The sequence below is a fragment of the Scatophagus argus genome, chromosome 20, assembly GCF_020382885.2.
Source record: "Scatophagus argus isolate fScaArg1 chromosome 20, fScaArg1.pri, whole genome shotgun sequence".
Classification (NCBI taxonomy): domain Eukaryota; kingdom Metazoa; phylum Chordata; class Actinopteri; family Scatophagidae; genus Scatophagus; species Scatophagus argus.
Genome location: NC_058512.1, coordinates 11,230,540 through 11,251,035, shown reverse-complemented (window position 1 = coordinate 11,251,035; position 20,496 = coordinate 11,230,540). Strand labels below are relative to the sequence as shown.

At 39.1% G+C, this 20,496-nt stretch overlaps 1 protein-coding gene across 5 annotated transcripts in view; it reads left to right on the top strand.

The window, feature by feature from the left end:
• The first annotated feature begins 971 nt into the window (after positions 1-971).
• The window catches only part of ank1b (ankyrin 1, erythrocytic b), a 63,394-nt gene continuing 43,869 nt past the window's right edge, over positions 972-20,496 (top strand). For 4 of the 5 annotated variants that reach the window (XM_046375356.1, XM_046375357.1, XM_046375358.1 and 1 more), the window contains exons 1-2: positions 972-1,049; positions 3,279-4,075. In XM_046375356.1, coding sequence (XP_046231312.1) covers positions 3,950-4,075 — 126 coding nt within the window. In that variant the 5' untranslated portion in view covers positions 972-1,049; positions 3,279-3,949. The remainder of the gene's footprint in view (positions 1,050-3,278; positions 4,076-20,496) is intronic. The other variant, XM_046375354.1, reaches the window with a different exon arrangement.

The window sequence follows — 20,496 nt, the reverse complement described above, 5'->3', positions numbered from 1 at the left end:
TTGTTGAGTCAGGCTTGTGCAACAGCCCAATCCGTCACAGCAAGATAAATATTCCCAAAAGCACTCAGGAGAAATCTGGAAGTGCCTTTATCTCTTTTGCTTATAAAGTATGCAACACCCTGACCAAAGATATTAGAGTGACTGACACAGCAGGCAGTTTCAAAACAAAAAAAATAAAAATATCCCTTTGGCACACCGTCCATTTTCCAACACTTAATGTATCACATAACAAACCTAATCACATCTTAGTCAATTCCGAGATGAGTCCACTCATATTGAGATCCTATTCAAGACCAAGATAGATAAGCTGTGAAGAAATTCAGATGTTTCTACATAAAACAAACAAACAAAAAACAGAATGGGATTTCTTAGAGAGCAAAGAAAATACCGTAAACTGACTGATTCATAGCTTAAGTGAGCAGTTAAGTGTCTTAGTTAGGAAAAGTTTATTCTCAGTGTGCAGTCTGTGTCCTAATTCTTCACCAAACCTTCTAAAAACAGGGTTTAACTGATTTACTGTGGATTTGTTTGATAATTTCTGTCTACACACTTAGTTTTTATCAAGTCATTGAGCCAGTTTCACAGTTTACAGTTTCTTCCTTAGGTAACAAAATGAACACTTGCTTCATCACTTCTATATTTTGCACACCACAGTTTGGCAAAGGAGATCCGAACCAGTATTGTCTGTGTTTTTATCATTGATAGATCCCAGCATCATCTACTCCAACTCCTCCTTTATGTCCTTTTTTTTATTTTAACTGCAGGTGTAAAATGTTCTTTATCACTACTGTCTACAGATCTATATCCTGTGCTGTATTTTTTCATGATTGTGTGCATGTATATTAAAACCTAACATGATTTAATTTCCATGAAATTAATTTATTAACTCCTTTTACATATATGGATATAAGTTCTTCTTGTGTCACTTTATTGTGCAAGGCCCGCCCATTATAGTATTTCTTGCTACCTGTCCGGGATGTGACGCAGTGCAGTGGCAGCATGAGTGTGGTCACCCTGTGGTACACAGAGCACAGAGCACACCTTCACAGGTTAGCTACCGTTGGCTTTTGTTGAGTAATTAGGTTTACTTGGACTCAGGTGATTCTAAAATAATACGTAAGCTTGCGTTATGGTAGTTTAACAGCGCAGGCTAACTATAGGAGAACTATACACTAGCCGCTAACTAACTAGCGTTTTTTATCTACATTTTAAGGTTTAAGGCTACCTGCAACACTAGTCCATTCCTTCTCTCATGAGTAAAAGCGACGTTTTGATGTAAGCTATAATTACATTACATGAGAAGCATACAGTATTGCTAAATAAGAAAGCCATAAAGTGTTTTAATTCATAAATGTTGATAGTTGTTAGCTGGCTAGCGTAACGTAGAGCTCATTGTATACCAGTGACAGAATCTGTGGGTTATAGTCAGTAACATACCATTAATATTATTTCTCCTTCACTGGCTGGTAAGAATAAGCAGTCTACTAATTCTCCTGTAACTGTTACTTAAACCAAGTTGGATAATCGTATTTTTTTCGTAACAGACAGCATATTTAAATGTCCTCAGGTCTTGCAAAAAGCAAATTAAACACCCATACATTGGACTGATTCTCCCATTATAGTTTATTCAGGCAGATGTTTAAGTGGTCACTCAGCTGATAGATTGAGTGAAGCATCATTCTTGTGTGCAGAAACTCTTTTGTTATCAAATATTTCTGATCTGCACTTGGCCTTGAAATAGGCATGTGTGATTATCCCAACAAAATCTGTAGCAATATAGGTATTTATTGCATTCACAATCTACAATTGAAACTGTGAACTTTTTTTCTCAATGCACTGTAGACTAGAGCAAGACTTAAACTACCTTATGAATTTCCGTTCTGTTCAGTTTCACCATTTAAACACTATGTTGCATTAAATTTGGTTCTTTTTGGAACAGGCATCTCATCCACCATGTTGCTAGCTATTTCTCACACTGCATTTGCAATGTGTCATCCAAGGAAAAGCCATATGAAATAATTCTTCCAGTCAGCATAGCCATTTAGTTGGTTACATCACTCTTTTGGTATGGTTATGTAGCACAGTCAATTAGATTGTTATATGAAGGAAAGAAACAGAAGTAAGAGGACATTAAATTTCACAATCCATATGAATCGCTTGTACAGGGGCACAGAAACACTTAAAGTTAGGGGTTACGTTATTTGTCAAAGGAAAATTGTCTCCAGAAATACTGTCATTGTGGAGAGATTTTTAATATTCATATAAAGCTGCAGTATGATGAAATGGATCTGGTGCTAATCTGTTTACTGATGGCGTCTCTGTTTGTAAAATATATATATTCTACTCGTGGCGCATAGTCTCTTTATTGAAGCTATGCTGCATATTACGTTGCAACATGATTCTGCAGAAAGATGGTGTTGCAGGGACGGGAGGAGGGAATACATGAGAGAGCTTAATGTTAATGTATTTTTTTTTTTCAAGTTGAAAAGTGGTTTGCAGAGAGAATATGCATCATATGACAGTATGTACACGTGTTAAGATCATAATGTAAAATTGTATTCTGTTTTTATACTAAATGGGGTGGTATTCATTTTTAAATTCTATATGAGAATATGAACAGAAGTGTTCGTACTGTTGTCGTCATGTACTGTTTCATTTTACGTTTACATTAAAACAGAAATTATCAGTACATAGTGCAGTCTTCATGCAGTAAAAAAAAAAAGCTTAAGTTATGTTTTGCTTTTATTTAATGATATACTTAGTTTCACAAGTCAGCAAAACGTTTCAGTGATTAGTGCTTTTACAGGTCCGTCTTACGGATGTCAAAACATAGACCAGTCAACATCTTTCTCCCCGTATCATCTTTAATCATCATATTGTCTGTTGTTGCTGTTGTTTACTCATCTGATGCTGAATTTCAGCATCAAACAGCCATGCAGACCCTCTTGGTGCAATAGAGAGAGAGGGAATGTGGTTGAATAAAAGGGGAGGGAGAGCACATGCAGTTTTTATGAAGCATTCATGTTGCTGATGTTTTTCTCCCTGTCTGCTCCTGACACTAAAACATGAGGGAAGTGGGTTAGTGTAGATGTTCATGTGTGGCACCATGTTGCTTTTGCACCTTAACATCAGCCTTTCATTGTCAAAAAGTGACCAAGCTGTTCTACAGAAGAACAAGTGCTCAGGTGCTGTATATTAGATAGCATGTGATATCCATTTCTATTTTACAAGCTTCCATCTCTCTCACTAGTCTTCTCTCTCTCTCCATCTGTGTACAGGAGGGAGGTGCCATGGAGGCAAGACACGAGAAAGAAAATAATTTGAAGGCATTTCACAGCTTTGGCGTTCTCATCTTTTGTACCTCACTTAGGCAAGACAAAAAGCAGCTACTGTGAAATAAAAACATTTTGCAGAGGAAAAAACTGTAGTGAAAGAGGCAGAACAGCAGGAAGAGGAGGACATTTGACAGATAAAAAGAGGGAGCTCTGCAGCAGGATCCCCACCGTGCTGAACACAGGACTGCGTGACTGGTCTGTGCAAGCAGAGGGAGAGAGGAGAGAAGGGAGGAAGGTAGGAAATAAAGAAGGGGGAGGGGAGGCTATTCAGCGCAGTGCAATCTGACTGGATGAGTAGCAGCCGCGGTACAGGCAAGCAGCATCAGCACCACTAGCTGTAGCATCTTTCTTTGTGGCTGCTTGAAGCTGTCTTGTGGCTGCTGTAGCATCAACATCAACATCATCCACATACACACAAATATCTGGACACAGCTCTTCCCACTGCTTGCCTTAGACACACACATGTCGTGGTGGCCACCAGAGAAGAGGTAGTAAGTGACGGGGCTCGGGGGACAGAGGGACGAGGAAACAGGGACGACTGGTGGTAGTGCAAACAAGAGGAGGGCTGGAGCAACGGTGACTGGAGGAGCAGCAGCAACAGTAGCAGCGGCACCATGGCGCAAGCCGCCAAGCAGCTCCGCAAGACCAAGGACCTTGCGGAGGCCGCCGCCCAGGAGCAGAGGGAGAAGGAGGAAGAAAAGATAAAAAAGAGGAATCGATCCAGGGACCGCCGGCGCAAGGTATGGCTGTGCTGTCTCAAGAGACAGGGGAGGTGACGGTGTTCCTTGCATGCATGTTTCCCCTTCTACCTGCCTTTCTCGATCTCTCTAGCGGTCTCTCTCTCACCGCATCTGTTGTGCAAGATTGCAATTACACATATATAATTACACATTTGGTCCTGTGGCCTCTGCTGGTGTGTGTGTATGAAGGCTTACCAGTCAAGCGCATATGCCTGGTACAGGTTGCGTTTGCTCGTTCAGATATTTAGCTATAGGAGGCTGATGATGTTTTATGTCATTAGAGGTGTGACTAATATAGGCTGGTGGTTAAATGTCAGGTAGTGCAATGTTTTTTCATTCACACGACCAACATTTTGAGTGATTTTAGTCCTACATAGGTGCTCATTTATATTAATGCCATGTAAGTTCAGTGTACTGCATGTACATTTATTGTTATATATATAATCACATCACCTTTAACATCCCATACTCACCCTAATCTTCCCCACGAAGATATCTTGGGCTCAAATTTGATGTCTTCCCCCCATATTACAGACTTTTTTTTACTGGGGGAGATGTAAAATGGAGGGGGAAGATGGAGGTACCCTCTAATAATAGATGCAATTTTAACCCATCGCTATATGTGTGTTTTTGGGAAATGTTCTCATGTATGTGTTGTTTAATCAAGAAATTTATATGATTTGCTCCTTTTAATATTTGCAGTGTAGAATATTAATATTTAAATGTGTTGTCACAAACTCGGCGTGCAGGATATCATGGGTAGGTATGGCTGTATCTGTAGGCATAAGAGCTCTCATTCACTCCCCCGTCTCACTTCTCCCATGCACTCCCGCACTCTGACTGTGCCTTTAGGTACAGATTTTATTGGTTGTGTCATCTTGCCCTTATGCACGCCAGCACTGAAATTAGTTATGGACACACATGTTCTATTGTGAAAGATAGTTGTTGATTAGATTAAAAAAAAAAGCTTAGGAATTTTATCCCTTCGTGGAATTTACAACATTATGACATAGGTGTTCAATGCAAAAGCCAGTTCTAAGTTTTCTGTTCCTCCGGCATTATTTCTGTGTGCACATACTAATGTGGGGTTGATGGCAGCACAGGATAGATTTTTTTATATTCACTTTGAGAGATGTGTAAGTGTGTTTGTGTGTATGAGAAACAGAGAGAATCACAAAGCAGAAGAGCCAATACAAAACTGTATCTGAATCTGCAGAGAGATCTGGGGTGCTCATGGAGTGTAATTTTTTTTCTGTAGGGAAGTTATTTAATGTTCTTTCAGCATAAAACACAATGTTTGTCCAGACTGCAATGCAGTGGGATTATCAGTTTGTTTTACTGGTTTACTTTAGGTTGGAATTTGTAGTTTGCTCTGTATTTTTGGCAAAATGTGCCCTGTATAATATCCATTATGCCCAACCTTAAATATTCTGTAAGTTTTCATCTCAAAAAATCTTATTCTAGGTGAAATAATATAATTTTATGCTTTATAGAACAATATAGCGATGCAATTTTAACTGTTGTTTGTATTATTTTGGAAACTTAAAAACATGAAATATATGGTTCGCTTGATAGAAGGCCATTTACAAAACCAGTCAAATAAACAATCAGATGGGGATTATATAACTCTATCATAGATGGGATTACATTGGCAAATCATGAATTGTTCTTTTCCCTGTTTTGTTGTGTAACAAGGCTAACCAAGAGTTTGAATTTGGCTAGGGTTGTTCCTATTGAATTTTTTCCCTGGTGTTTAAATGGGAAGTTTAAAAGGCTAAGGCTACACTTAAAGTCACAGAGGGGGCAGCAATAACTGTCCTCTGAGTGAAAGTTCCTACATAGTATATTATAAATTACCCAAAGCTCAGGCACAACTACTTAAAATAAATAAATAAGCTATTGGCCACTATCAGGGCAAAATATCCTTTTGGTGCTGGGTAATTGCCTGAACTGAGCATTTGGTTTACCTCTAATTGCTACATAAGTTAGTTGTTCATTTGCAGCCTAAATGAGCAAATATGAAAGAGGAGTCTAGGCATTGTGGTGCTACATCGGGTAAATCTGGTAGGCTTTGCTGTATTTGTGTCTTGTGATTTCTGGTTTGATCTCAGTCAACTCTTCCTTTTTAAAAAATGTTTGAGACCTGCTAATGATAAAATATTATAGTCTAAATAAGTAAACTTAAACTGATTAGGTAATGATATTTTACTCATTATTGCGATCAAAGTTAAACTAGGTCACTGAGCCCACAGTCAAAGCAAGACAAAGAAGGCAACATTAATTCTGTTTTACCCTACAGTAGATGTCATTTAAGATGTTAAGGCAGTTTGAGCGCTTATTTACTGTTACTGCACTTAGTTGGTCATCCACTGATCTTTATGCTGTTAACATTCACTACTTTTATTTATTTATTCGCTACTTTTGTTTATACGGTTCAAAAATCGGTCGAGCTATTGAAATATTTCATTAATGGTCACTTAATTCATAGCCACTCTCCATCTTAACTGTCATCTTTGTAAAGGCTTGGGAAGCCTTGAAAGTTAATTTGGCTTCAGTGTTGTGTAAAATATACTCAAAACCAATAACAATGTCTCAGTTAATCAAATGCCAAACATGTAATGGTCTGTTTTGTAGCTTGTAATACAAATTTGTTCCTACTGATGATGATTCCAAAAAAAGAAACGGATGAAAAGCAGTGCACAACATCAGTGTTGTTTTATTGTCCTGTCCTGGATTTTACAGCTGATACTGTAATTGGCACATTTATTGCCTCAATAGGGAAAAGTTTGTAGCAAGAAAAATCTCTCCGCTTCACTGCTTCTGTCTGACTGGCTTCTCTCCCTCACTCTCACCTCATTCATCAACCATGCTACTTTGTTTTTCTGTTCACTGTGTATCTCTTTTTGAATCTGTCTTTCTCTCTCCAGTAGATTGTTGCCATGCACCCAAAAGGAATGAGGAGGCAAGTCAAAGAGATAGAGAGGGAAAGAGGAGGCACAAGCAGGTCTTAATGTTCTGGGGATGTTAATTAGCTCCATTCGACGTAAATCAAACTTGGCAGTACGGCATCTTTCTTCCCTACTCCTCCCCTTGCACAAAGGTCATCCACTACAGTTTCAGCAGAGATCCTATCATAAGTCTGGATGGACTGGACAGTAATGTAGTTAGTAAATCTGCAAAGAAAGTACAGGGCATTCAACTAGCTCTGCCATACAGCTGCAGAGTTCTTGGTTCTGGAATTGATCTATGACCTTTGTTATCTGCAATTGTCTCCCCTTATCTTTCCTGTCTTTCCTCACTCATATCTGAAAAATGAAAAACGAAATCTTCAAGAGAACAACAAGAGCAGAAATGTTACTGAGGCAAACTGATATGGATAAACTTTCACATGCTAAATGCTATAGGGTTGAGTGGTGCCATGCTGTGTAAGGAAAGTACTGTGAACAAACCTGACTGGAAATAACAAGAAAACGGCAAATATAATTCTGTGAAAATGAATTGTGAATCATCACAGAGGACTTAAGTCAGTAGTTGGTTTTAAATACAGCATAATGTAATGCATTGTGTCATACGTGGAAACTGGAGTTCAGTGCAGTGGCAGCAGTGTGTATTCTTGCCTCACTGGCTGTATGTATCCCTATGTGACCATACTGTGACCATTATGTCTAGCATCATTGATCACTTCTGTGTGTTTACTAGTCACTTGTCACAACAGTCCAGTGACTGTCATTGATTTATGCTGCTATGAATTAGGGATGTCCCAATCCGATTTTTCAGTTCTCTGTGACCAATGGGATAGACTAATGTGGGACATGGAACATTTTATTGCAGTACCTCAGCATGAATCTCCTTGGGCCTGTCCACTTTCCGATTTCCTCCTGGCCTGCACTTATTATAGTGGATCCAAAGATCTGCTAATGGATAGTGTGTTCTCTTTGTGTATGTGTGTGTGTGTGTGCCTGCTCATGATGTCAATGGAGCTGAATGTGTGCATGCATGCACACACAGTTTGTGTAAGTGTGAGTGGAATAGCAGAGCTTCAGGGTATCTCATTCCACTTTTATGTAACCTTATGGATACCCAACCCTAATTAGCCAAAATTGTCTTCTGTCGCTCTTCCACTTTCTGGGCAGAGAGGCCAAGAAAGTGGTCTTGGCCTCTCTGCCCATTTTTTGTTTTCGTACAAAACAATGCACAGGATAATGATGTCAGAGGTATTTTGCAGTAGTTCTTAACATTGGTGATTAAATGCAGTATCATCTGCATAAAAAACATTTTTGGACATGGGTAAAATTGTTCCAGAGGATGCAAATCAATAGATTATCTCCATAATCTTTTCCATTGCAGTGCAAAGTGGACATACCCTAATCCATTTTCATCCAAAGCTGTCTCTTCATACACTGCATCACACAGTTTGCCTGAGCCATTAGTCCTCTGACTGCTGTGAACTGCATGAAAATTTTGATCTGAATTGATTTTCTTCAGGCCAGACAATTGAAAACTGCAAGAATCCCAGAGGATGGTGCATGAAAGAGAATACTGTACTCCTCAGCCACATGACAAATCTTTATGTATTTTCCATTTGATATCTTTTAAGGTATACATGGTAGCACTGATTAAATTTACTGAAAGATTTCTGGAACAGGATACAAGTTAGAAAATAATTACAGAAGCTTTATATTTGCAGAAGGTATCCTTTATTGACCAGAATTTATCCATTTTATCAACTGAAGGAGCCAACACAACATTCTCTGAAAGCTCTATATGTGCTTTTACATTAAGTCTGTGTCACTTCGTACTCATCTGGTTTCTTTGAATTAATTCTTTGAGTTCATTTTTGTTTTCTCTATGAACTGGGTGTCAAACCATTGCTGATCTTGTGGCATATAGAGATGCAGTTCTATTGCATTTAAATATAGTATTGTAGGCTGTACCAGATTTGACAAAAGAGGCAGTATGAAAAATGAATACTTTGATTCATTCTGTGTTTGTGTGGGGAAGTGGAGGCAATGGAGTATGTTTTAATCTGCCTTGAGAGTAGGGATCTTAAGAACATGTCCAAACCAAGGGACTAATATGTGATTTGTTTTTCTTTGAGCATTTTCTGCCTAAAAATGGGTGTTTCCGGGTTGATGAGAGCAATAAGACTCCACTATAGGTCCAAACAAAAATGAGTAAAAAGAGGCTAAAAAGCTAAAGAGGAGTCAAATGTCTTCTCCATAGCAGTACACACTTATTGTGTGATTCAACAATAAATTGAGTCATGTAAAAAATACTGTCTGTATTGCTGCCATAAGATTGTACACTTATAAGACTGTGTCCATGAGATTGGACACTTACAACATTTTGACATGTTCAGGTGGTACATGTGGTGGTACATTCTCTAAGGCATCAGTAATGCATAGCATAATAGTGTGGACTGGTGCCTTTTCATCCCATTTAAGGAAAGGGAGGGCAGGATGAGCCAAGGTCGAGCAGTGCAAAAACAGCACTCAGCCCAGCACAAAGTAGCCACAGGCTATATTTACCCGCCAGCCTAGGATTACAGTGCATCTGAGACCAGAGCTACCCATCTATCTATACACCACTACTGTGTGCTAGCCGAGTACCTGCTCTGATGCTGTATGTGATATTGACCTGGATCCGTACCTGCTCAAACAACACAGCAAGATTCCAGAATAGAAGCATGATGGTCGATATTTATCAGACTTCTCTGAGGGCTTATCTAGGACTTGACTCTGTCACATACAGTATTTTGATCTGGAGATCAAAGTGATTATAGATAAGCTTGCCTTGTCACCTAGACACCTTTGATAAATATTGGGAAAGTCATTTTGTGCTATTAAATTTTGTTACCCACTGTTGTTTGTACCTGTAATTGTGGTACATTTGTGCGTTAGCTGGGATAAAATGTTACACATATAGTGTAATGTTGAAATTCATGAATACTTTTCTATATGCTGTCATCATAAGCAAGGATGAAGTAATGTGTTTTCAGAGTAATGTCTATACAAATTTTGGAATATGATATTGAACTCATGGTCAGAGAGTCACTGTGCCAGTAGTCCATTAGATCAATGTGCAGTTGTTTAGTTCCTTAGAAGTCACAGCTAATGTGCCAGCCTGTACCTGCTAATCAGAGCATCCATCATCATTGTTAGCAAGGCCAACCAACATGACACGGTGGCATACAGAGGGGAAGGGTAACAGCTATATATCTTTTGGCAAAGTTTATCGTGACCCTGGGGTCAGTGGCAGACTGGTCTGGAATAACTGATGTTACCACGACGATTACTGTGTGACACCCTCAGGTGGTGGGATGATTAAGGGGTGAGGAGATGGACGAGGGCATGCCTTGGTTGGTGATAAAACATCTGTCTTGGTGCACAGATTGCCAGCTAGACACGAAATGCTGGATCCAAAAAAGCTTGATGCTTTAGCTGCACTGTCAAACCGTTCTGCATGGTCCCAGATTTATGTGACTGCTGAGTTTAATTTCAACTTGCTGTGTCTCTGATGAGAACACATCAATAAGAAAACATGAGTCAGACAGCAATTGTAGTTCAGATTTGTTTTGCATATCAAGCCATTCACACTCTTACATTAAGAGGGACGTCAAAAATATATGACACTTATAAAACACACAGTTGACCTACATACAGTCTGTATCTAATACTATTGATGCAGTTGACTCATCACAGGTCATTAGCAAAATCGGTATGTGAGGGCTGTTAATTCCTAAGAATCATTAGAGGAAAAGTGAAAGTGATACAGAATGTCACGATGCCACACACACACACACATACTTAGTGCTGGAGATGGGCATTATGTAATGGAATTAGTGCTCCTCAAGGTCTACATGGATCATGTGGCCTGCAGGAGCCCACTAATGCACTGAAGCAGTCGCTCTCAGACACAGCCTGACTCCATCACTTTCTGGCCTAAACGCATTTTACAGTATGTGTGCTGGCTAATGGACAAAATGCAGGATCAAAGATTTCACATAGCGGCAGTGCTGTGAAATACTTTCATGATTTATTTCCACGTTCACCCTGTTACTGGCTGTAGTTATGAGGCGTTATATGTAGTCACTGACATTGTAGTGTAGCTTATAGTATATTTGTCACATATTCCAAACGGAGTTGAGATTGATTGACATTAACATTAGTAATCTTGGCATTGTCGGGTAACTGATGCGTCTGCGTCATTATTGAAGAATATTGTTAAGTGCTTCAAGTGGCTCTTATAATCCATGCTTCTTTTTTTTTCTTTTTTTTTGCTGTTTATCCTCATTCATTTTTGGTTTTCTGGGTATTTTCTTACTTTTAGACAAGTCAACCAGTTGAATTTTAAACTTCCCAGTTAAAGGTCAGAGTCAATTAGAAACATTCCTAGTGTTTTGGCACTTGGTGGATAGATTATTCTTCTTCCTGCAAAGATAGTGCATACTTTGCAAGGATTTAGATCAAACAATTCTGAATATGGATATAACTGTTTTATTCACTAATTGTGACACCACCCATGTAGCAGTTAATATGATATTTTTGTGACAACAGAGCTGTGATTGGAAAATGCTAATTTCTTGATGCTCTGGAAGTAACTGTTCTTTGACAAGTAGTGTCACCTTTCTTTCACCTGCTCAGGCATGCACATGTAGGTGGTTTAATTGTGTGTGTGTGTGTGTGTGGGTGTGTGTCTGCATGATGAGAATGACACCCATTCTCATGATGTGTCACTGAGATTGCTGCCTGATGGCAGATGGAATGGATCCTCTCTATTCAGGCTCATCACTCAATAACTAATCCATGCTTGACATCCCTCTCTCTCTCGCTCTCTCTCTCTCTCTCCCCCCCCCCCCCCCCCACACACACACACACTCACACACACACACACATATGTCCAGACAAAAATGAAGTGATTGGGTTAAAATGTTGTGGAACTACTGAAAACAGAATATAGCATCAACATTTTCCAGATATGACTGCAAAGACCAGCTGCCATTCATTCACTGATATCGCTTCACACTCCCTGATCCAAAAAAGCTTGCATCAGCACTCACTGATGGCAGCTCGGCTGGGGAGATGGGACAGCTAGAAAACTGGGTGGTTCTCCTCGTGATCCTTGTCATCTCTCTGTTACTTTTTCCTCTGTCACTCTTATTCCTATCTTCCCTCTGTCTGCATTGTCTTGTGTTCCTGCCTGCATAATTTGTCATTATGCCTGTGACATGTATGTAGAAAAAAGCAGAGAGACCAATCAGTAGTAGTGTATGTTTCCTTGCACTGTCCTCCTTGCCTCTGTACTGCACAGAAGCTGGAACTCAACATTGAACATGTATAAATACTTCACTGCTACTACAGTTTTAAACTCTTAGATAGAAGGAGAGAAAATTAAGCAGCTGTTTGTTCTTTCACTATGCCCTCAGCTATCTTTCTGTCTCTTTGCTTAACCCTCTTTGCTTTCTGCAGTATCTGTTTCTTTTTCCACCTCTGATCTTCTACTACTACACACACACGCACACACAAACACACACTGTCTTGCCCACCTCTCCTCTTTCTGTTTTACTCTTCCTGTGTCGGCTATGTTGACTTAATTCATCATTCAAGTTGTAATTGTCAGATCTATTTTGTAATCTAGATATTTTGCCAAATTACTCATCCTGTTGTACTACACAGCAGTAATACTAGTTACCTTATTAACTTTGATGTCTGTGGCTTGGATTCAGTGGGACAGTTGAAAAACTTCCTCTTGATCACCTCCTTGTTTTTTGTCTGAAAGAGTCCACATGAAAAAAAATAATGCACTAAAGCACATGATAATACATTGAAAAAGAGCAAATCCTCAAATACTAGAAGATATAGGCAGTATCCCAGTAAAGTTATTGCAGTTTCTTGATGAATGTGCTGTAATTTAACTGAAAAACATTCCCAATCCCTGTTCACACACAATTTACATTACGTGTTAAGAAATTACCAATGTATATGGAAACTGATAAAAGTGTGCTCAAAATTTATTAAGGGGTGCAACTAAATGACAAAATTAGGAGCCAGTGCCACCAGTGTGAAAGGTTAGTCCAGGGGTGAACACTGTGTAAAAAGAGTCCATACACATGCTTTAGTCCTCCTTAAACTCTCTCAAATGTCTGTATGCCCATGATTCTAAAAGATTGTAAGGATTTCTTTCTGGAATCCCAGACAAGCTGCTGTGAGCCACACTGAGTCACTTAGCATATCAGTGGCACTGCACTCTCTATTTTTGGGATTTATTTTCCAATATGGGCAGCATTAGATCATGATCAGCCTAAAATAATCAGGCTCCTTTTATCAGTGTTTTTGTGTCTGCTATGGTTTTACCACTCACACATGTGGCTCATGCAACACACCACATCTCTGCTTTGACAAAAAGAAGAACATGGGATAGTAGGCAGGGAATGAGTTAAACATATTTAAACATTCCACAACACAGGAAAACAGATCATACTTAACTTTACACCAACTTAACACACTTTTGAGAGATCTGTCAGCAGTTAGCCATGGGAACACATCACAGTTTGTGTTGTGTAGTATTGAAACTACATTGAACAACTACAGTAAACAATCTGGCAGCATAAGTCAACCATAGTACAACCATCCATTAGCAGTATTAACACAGAATCAGAGGCTGAGTACAGTAAATACATGTTAACACTGTGTTTTTGCCAAAACAGCCTGTGAGTCATAAATGATGATTTTCTACCAGTTCGATACCATCACGATAGCATGAAGACAGGAACAGATGGGAATGTAATACTGCTCTGGAGACACAGAGTGGAGAACATTATTGTGATTTTCAACCCTTCAGTCCTGTTTTTCAGAATAACTGCCAAGCCAACGAAGGACTTAATGACAAAATGGTTAAATGCAGAGTTTTGTCTCTTCCCTGGCGCCTCTTCTTTGCTTGGCATCCTCGTATCTGTCTTGCTCACTTCCTGTTAGCTTCTGTTACCAAAGTCACAAGTGCATGGAGCAGCTGTGGTGCAGTAGCATGATTATGCAAGCTAGTAGCTGAGTATCACACAGGACACACGTGGATCACAGACTTGACTGATTGATTGATTGCATGTGTGTCTTAAATTCATACACTCTCTCTCACGTACTCAAACACACCCTTGAGACCTGTGACTCATACAAATACAAGCTAAAATATTTATGGATCGTGGTGTGGTTATAATGAAGCAGAGAGTCTGAATCAGCTAATTTAAGGTGGTAGGACTGATTGACTTGGTGTGTGTTGCTGGCTCTACTCCAGTGGAAGACCAAGGTGAGAAGAAAGGTCACCGAGGTCGCCAATAGATGATCCAAACTACTCAGTCCAGCAGGACATGATGGGAAATGTGAGTTGTTGTTTTAGCTCCAGCTTTCAGCTTTCATCAGACATGGTCTAAAAGAGGTGTGTGTGTGTCGATGATTGTCCAGAGAGCACACTCTGCTTCATCTAGGTTGCAAAATGTAGATGATTATATATTCATTCAGTACTGTTATGTCGGGCATCACATTTATACAGTTATTTTCGGAAGAATAGACTTGAAGTGTAAACAAACAATTCATGGTTATTTCTCATGGTCGTGGTTATGCCCATGAAACACAGAGAGACACAGCAGAGTGAGACACAGTTAAAACACAAGCCTACACGGAGTGGAACGGAGTCTGGTGCAAACTGGAAAATTTATTAAATTAGTAGCCAATCTGTTGTGTGCAAGTAAGAAAGACAATATCACAATTCAAATCATTTCCAAAACATTAACTACTCTTATGAAGTGCAGGGCAAAGTTTTGGTGCACAGGCATATGGAGAACGGAAAAAAAGACAGCAAATTGGTCTTTAATTAAGGATTTAAAATTAACACTTACTACTCATTACAAACATCTCTAAATGCACAGTAGAGTGCAAGTTGCAAAGATTATTTTTGTTGATAGGAAGTGAGCCAAAACAGGCATAAGAAACATCAATTGCCAAATATACAATCTGATTGCCAATCAACACTTAATACATCTATTCAAGTACATTCAAGTATTCAAGTATACTCAAGACATCTATTCTTTCATTAGACCAAGCTTACTAGACCATACAAACAGTCTTGAGTGACTGATTGCAGTATAATTTGCTTCCTCTGCTGACAGAAAAGAGAAAAAACAACTTTTGTCATTGTAAATATAGCAAGTAAACTTTACAGATCTTCTGGTTGCTGTTAATTTGAAGCAGGCACCAAGTGCTGAAATCTTTCCCAGGACAGTTTAACATTGAAAATAAAAAGGAACTAGAATGGGCTTTGTAAGGACCCAGGAAGAAAGGTTTGCAGGTTTTTTTTCCCCTTTCTAAAAATCTTAGCTACTTCTTATGTCTGTTGTAGATATATTTATTGTATTTTAAAGCTACTTTCCAGATTTCCAGAAGGAATATCTGACATAATGGACTTTCTGCAGGAGTATTTTCCCTAGTGTCTCACATCTCATGGTTATAACATGGCTTTCGGGGCCTTTCCTCTCTGACATAAAATATTAATTAGAGGGAGAATGCTTAATAGTTTGTCCTCAATACCAGGTATTTTGTGTAAAATGAAAAGCGTTTGTTCCAACATGGAGAGTCTGTCTTTTGATGATGGTCGTCTGTCTTGCAGCAGATAACACAATGAGCACAATTATGTCATTCTTAGCATGTGGGCATTTTATCCCAAAATTGAAATAACATTTTGAAATGTTCTATTTACTGTCCAAGCCTGACGTTTAAGGTTTATGTGTGGGAATTTTTAGCACACTAGAGTACATTTGTGTGTGAATATAGTTTGATACGCAGGACAGACAACAACAAGCATCAGCAACTGCTGAATGATAAGGATGATTGATTGTGCTCTGAGCGAAGTGCAGCTTTCTGCAAACGCAGAGTGTCAGCTTGTCTTGCCTATATTTTTAGCTCTCCCTGGTGCATAAAGTTTATTATAGCATGAGCTGTGGAAAGGGCTAAATGACTTCATTGTGACATTTTTGGACATATCAGCATGGGTTTTGAAATCTGGTATTAAACAGACCCCAGGTCTAAATTTCTAAAGACTATAGTATCGAAGTGCTGACGTTATTGGTTCTGCTCTCGGTACTGGAGATATTATGAAAAGAGATTTCCTATTTATTGGCACCACATAAAAGTTATCTTACACAGTTTATCTCACCAGATCCATTTCTGATTAAGACATTTGTTTATGATCAATTTTTGCTATTTCTAATCCAGAAGACAGATCTCGATCAACAGTCTTACTCTTCACCAGAGTCGATGCTGTCAGCGTTCTTTGCCGTGAGTGCAGCAAGTGAATGCACATGAATGCACAAGGTACACTTACTTAACTTCTCAAGTTCAGGGTGGTGCTTTTAATTCTTAGATAATGCATCATATTGTATTTTTATATTTTGAGTAAAATCTGTCCTGAGTGCTCTGAATTGAGATCAGATAATCACATTGAATTCATGAACTCACCCATTTAAAGATTTTGCAATTTTTTTGTTAAAGTTGTAGCTTCAACAAACCAACCTGCTCCTGCCTCTGCTACAGCTGGTCCAATCCGAGGACAAGTCCAAAACCTCTTCTCAATGGCAGTCAGTGGGAGGTAATTTACAGTACATAGGAGCACTGATAAATTACCCATCCCAGGTGACGTGTGTCATTGTCATGCTGCTACCCAGTTTGGTGCTTGTTGACCAGCTTGTGTTTGGGATAAAGCTTGATGATACATTTGAGTGAATGTCCTTTGCCCCAAACTGAGGGGACAATACAGTACGTTCTGCAATGGGTATATCAAGATTCTTGCATTAGTGGAAATGAAAAGCTGATGTTTTATAGATAAGGTTTTAATCTACAAACAGCTTCATGGTTAATCTTTGCTGTGTTGGTGCCATCTTACTGTCTTGTTTATCTTGTTATTATTATTATTATTGTTTGTCTGTGTTTCTGTTACTGTGATCTTCTGAGTGTCTGCCCTGGCCCTCTTTTTTCCAGTATTTAAATGAGCTCAGATCAATATTTATTTAGTATAACAATTTCTCTGTATCTCTCTCTCTCTCCCTCTCTCTTTGTGACTGACTTCTCTAATTTAGACTTTATGGAAAATTGTGTTTGTCTAGCCACTGGACACAAGCTACTTGCTTTGGTTTTAAATTGTCAGGTTATGTGTTAACCCCTACTTGACCTTTGCTTCAGCTCCTGACCCTGGTATCAGTAGTTTGTGCAATTGATAAATGGCTCCGTGTGGGCTAAAACCTGTGCAGAATGCTGAATCATAAAGGAGTATGTCTGTATCGACCGGCCTTGAGGAGTGGTCACGTCCTGTGACATCCATCAGTGTAGAAATGTGTGGCTGAGGATAATGCCATTATTCTGTTATGGTGGCCTGGGAAGATGATTTTGTGGATTTTGTCTTAGAAGAGGTGAATGTTTCTTACTTAATTTACTTACCACTTTAATTTTTATGTCATTTTCATTTTGTTTCATTTTGTTTAATCTTATAATTCCAGTGTACTAGATTTAATAACAATAAAGATCAATCAATCAGTTGATTAGTCAATCAAAAGAAAAAAAATTGTAAGCAAAAATGATGAACATTTGCTGGTTCCAGCTCCTGAAATATAAGGATTTACCACTTTTCATTGCCATTCATGATGAATCTTTGGGTTTTGGACTATAAGATGGACAAAAGAAGCAGTTGAGCTCTAGGAAATAGATGGTCATTTGTTACTGTTTTGACATTTTACAGACCGAACGATTAATCAGTTAATTGGGACAATAATCGTCAGATTAATTGATAATGAAATCCTTAGTTGTAGCCTTATTTAAAATGATGTACTCCGCTATGAAAAAGGGAAATGATGAATGCTCATTCTCAAGGCAGAGTGTGACACTGCAAGTGCTAACACTAATACCGTTGCTGCCTCATGATTTTTGTTTTTGGAAACAGCAGCAGTAATGTGGGGAACTCACAATAACAGCTGGATGTAGCCACACCCTCCTCTGATCTTGTCTTCTACTTCGTCTTGTGTTTGTCCTCTTTTACTTTTCCTCCTTCATCCTCCATCAGTCCCCCTGCACCCCCATCGCACTCTCAGCATGTTACTGGTATGACTCTACACCCGCTGAGTGATTAGAGATGACCCGCTGCCACTAACACAGACATGCACAGTGAGTGTTCTCACAGTGCTCCTGTTAGAACATACATATGCCACATACATGCACACACACATGTACATATATATTTTAACCATATAAGTATTTGATACATATACCCTCTGGGGAGAGGAACCTGAACTGGTCTGAGGTCCATCAGCCTTCCCTCATTGTGTATCTGTCCCATAGATTGCCACTGAAAGAGGGAGGAAAGGATAGGGAAGGGATTTCCATCTCCAGCTGTGCTGAAAAGCTAGGAGATTAGCTTTTAGGGTTGGGTGAATGTCAGATATTGTTGGGCTGCATTTTTAAAAAGTATGTATCTGTGGGTTTGGAATATATTGAAAAAGATTGTGTGGATACAAAGGAGGTCATGGTTCATGAACTGGACAGCTTTAGACCACTGTTGTTGTGGAGGCCCTCTGACTTGGTTTGCATCTGTTGTAACCATCGCATCCAGCAAACAGTGAGCTGACACATGCATTCTTGTTGGAGTCTTTACATCCTGCAGTGAGGAGCATATGTCAGCTTCTGTGACCGCCTGTTGGCAGCAGGGCTGAAGATGATGTAGCATGTTACCATGTTTGTCCACACTATTATGTCTGCGTATGTATTGAATGCACAATTAGACATTTGCGTATTAAAATGATTTTGGTACATGCATTCACATGCAGTTTTCAACTGTGCACATTTCTGTGTATTTTTCTTGTGCCTGTTAGTGTACTTGTGTGAGTCAGTGTCAGCTCCAGAGCCCTCTACAGTCCTGGTTCATGACATGGGTGATTTGGTAGTCAGTCAGTCAAAGTCGCAATAGGGCAGCAACTCCTTTTATTCAGTCCGAACCCCCTATTCCTCTCAGCCCATCTATCTTTTCTCCCAGGCCACATTCTCAAATAAGCTGACATCTTGCATCTCTGTTATCAAACTCTGCCTTCAGCTACTGAGCCATACGGCAGTGACCAGAGTGACTTCCTTGTTGAGTTTTGTGTTTAACTTACTCACTGGTATCTAATCTAGTTGTGGTTTTGTTTGTTATACTGATGCTTTGTATGTGTATATATACTTAATGTCATGCAAGAATTTTTTTTTTTTATAAAGGTTTTATTTTTGGGAGCTAGAGGAGACATCTGGATCTTGCTTTCATAGAAAAAATTAATTTATGAAAAAATAACTTTCCTTGAGAAGATTCACACATGCTTTACATACACATATAGATATTTAAGAATTTGTATTTTATTCAGTACTTAAGTTAACCCAGTTCATACAGTAATGTAGGAACATAAATAATAAACACTGTATCAAAAATTAAACACTGAACTCTTTGTTCACTGAGCTTTATAGTAGCTAGAATGGTATCTCTGATATTGTGCTATCCACATTCTTGTTCTTGAGGCTATTTAAATAAACATTAAATGTCATAAGATGGTCATTAAAATCTTGTACGTGAGCTTAATAAGCTTTTCCAGGAATCAATCCTCCAAATAGAGTAAGACATTTTATATGCATTAAAAATGCGCCTGTGAAAATGTGTACGTAAGATTTTGCGAACCTACACTAAAATATCTTTCAGACTAGATCTACCAAAGCCCAATGGTAATGGCAACGGGCTCAGTCTTGGCCTCAGATCACCTCAAAACAGATGACAGATGGATGGAGGAGGATGGGGTGACAAACTGACAACGCTGAGACGAGAAGTGTTACAACAGTGTGTCATCTACTGAGACGGTTGTGGAGAGAAGCTTTTCTTTTCCGCGTGTGTGATTTTAGGTGAATATAAAGCGAAGATAAGAAAAAAAGAACTAGCTGTTAAGATGAGAATTTTATTATTGATGGCATTGTTCCTAAATCACAATTTAAATTGCCTCTATTTATACACAGCAACTATAGGATGATGAATGGATCACAGACTGGGTATAAACAATACAACTTGAGCGGGATGGATGTATATGTAGACAGACACTTTGAGCAAGACATTGTATCCCCACCAGCCCCTGTGGTGCTGCTCTGTATCTGATCATGACCTCTTACCTCTTCTGGTGGAAGGAGAACAAGTTAAAAAAAAACAGGTCCCAGTGGGAATTCATTTCTTTAGGCCATCCATCTTTCTCATCACACGCAGATAGGTGGCTTTAACACGTGATGGCTCTCACTGCTGGCTGTTACCCTCTCCTCTATCCATTTTTCCCACTTGCACCTGACCTCTGATCCATATCACTGTAAAGTCATGTCCATGCTAAT